At 48.4% G+C, this 1,992-nt stretch overlaps 1 protein-coding gene across 1 annotated transcript in view; it reads left to right on the top strand.

Annotated features, from left to right (window-relative positions):
• LOC106816468 (lactoperoxidase-like) overlaps positions 1-1,570 on the top strand; it is a gene marked incomplete at its 3' end in the record, with an annotated part of 22,892 nt that extends 21,322 nt beyond the window's left edge. The window contains 2 exon segments of the mRNA XM_014821088.1: positions 215-441; positions 1,397-1,570. Of these exon segments, the coding sequence (XP_014676574.1) occupies positions 215-441; positions 1,397-1,570 (401 nt within the window).
• Positions 1,571-1,992: the final 422 nt, after the last annotated feature.

Below are 1,992 nucleotides of genomic sequence, written 5' to 3'. Positions count from 1 at the left end.
CACACATACACACACATACCCCCCCCCTACACACACATATACACACACACACACACACACACACACACACACACACACACACACACACACACACACATACACACACCCAATCCTCCTTGGCCTCTCCGTCGCTGTCTCCTACCTCCACACCCTCGCAATTTCCCTGCAGTGATTCCTAACACTGACGCGAGGTGTCGCCACCACATTGTTGCAGCCAGAAGCTGTCGCGGCGGGACTTACTGGAGAGGATGGGAGGTCTCCAGCTGCCGGACACCATCATTCCGCCCGAAGAGGATCAGTGCGTCGCACCACTGTTCGTCTCCTGCGACTACAACACCAAGTACCGAGAGGTGACGGGCCGCTGCAACAACCTGCGCAATCTGGAGATGGGAATGTGCTTGAGGCCGTTCCGCCGCCTGCTCGAACCCGTCTACGACGACGGTGAGATGCTCTCTTGTTTACGGCGGTGACGGTGAGATGCTCACTTGTTTACTACGGTGACGATGAGACGCTCTTTTGTTTATTACGACGACGGTGAGATGCTCACTTGTTTACTACGTCGGCGGTGAGATGCTCCCTTGTTTACTACGTCAGCGGTGAGATGCTCATTTGTATACTACACACCGACTCTGAGATGCTCACTCGTTTACGGCGGTGACGGTGAGATGCTCACTTGTTCGCTACGGTGACGGTGAGATGCTCAGTTGTTTACTACGTCGGCGGTGAGATGCTCATTTGTATACTACTCGCCGACTCTGAGATGTTCACTTGTATATTACGACGACGGTGAGCTGCTCACTTGTTTGTAGGGCGATGTTTTAGAGTAGACGATCACTCGTCACGCGTTACCACCGGATATACCGCGACCGCATCACGTCTATGATAATAGATTGTAAACGCTTGCCACGCGTATTGATTCATGATATACTGCACGCACTGACGTTCACGTTATTTTGTAACCACCTGTAGCATGTATTACCTGTATAGATAATAAAATATGGCGGCGACGTAACTATAGCTATAACGTGCATTACCCGTGTAGATAACGACGTATGCGAGCTAGCGATGTGACGCGCTGTTACCACTGCTCTCTATATACTAACTCATTAGTATTATACTATAGTAGGGTTAGTTATCTATTAGATAGTATATAGAGATCAGTGGTCACAGCGCGTCACAGCGCCATAGCTCGCATACGTCGTTATATACACGGGTAATGCATGTTATAGCTATAGTTACATGACTATTATCAGGAGTGAATAAGAATAATGTTGCCGGCAGACATCAACGCGTTGCGTTAGTATAGTAAATATACTAATATAGTATTATAGTACTAATAGTTATTCATTAGTTAGTATATAGAGATGAATGGTTGTGACTATTATATTGGCGGCAGTCATCAACACGATGCGTTCTACGAGCGTGACGACGCGTGCGCTGCCGAGCCCTCGAGCCGTCAGTAACGCCGTACACAGATCCATGGACGCACCCCACGAAGAATACACGCTGGCGCTCATGCAGTGGGGACAGTTCCTCGATCATGACATCACCTTCACGCCCGTCTCTAAAGGTGCGTCTGCCACGATGGTCTGTTGCTGATATAATTATTGCGGCTCTCCACATGAAGACGTATGACGACTATAGGTCATATCGGTGAGAGTCTCGTATAGCAGAATGTAGTGGCGGGGTTGATAGATAGCGAAGGACAGTGCGAGAGTGTGTGTGAGAGGCAGAGAGAGAACGAGAACGAGCAAGGGAGAAAAAATAGTGAGAGAGAGTGTGTCTCAAGAAGATGGAAAGCATGAGAAAGAGAGAACGGCAGAAAAAGAGAGAGAGAGAATGATAATGTGAGAGCGAGAAAGATAGATAGACAGAGAGAGATAGAGAGAAAGAGAAAGAGAGAGAGAGAGAGAGAAGAGAGAGAGAGAGAGAGAGAGAGAGAGAGAGAGAGAGAGAGAGAGAGAGAGAGAGAGAGAGAGAGAGAGAGAGAGA

The sequence above is a fragment of the Priapulus caudatus genome, unplaced genomic scaffold, assembly GCF_000485595.1.
Source record: "Priapulus caudatus unplaced genomic scaffold, Priapulus_caudatus-5.0.1 Scaffold1390, whole genome shotgun sequence".
Classification (NCBI taxonomy): domain Eukaryota; kingdom Metazoa; phylum Priapulida; class Priapulimorpha; order Priapulimorphida; family Priapulidae; genus Priapulus; species Priapulus caudatus.
The sequence above is the reverse complement of the archived record's forward strand: the minus strand, read 5'-3'. Positions and strand labels throughout refer to the sequence as shown.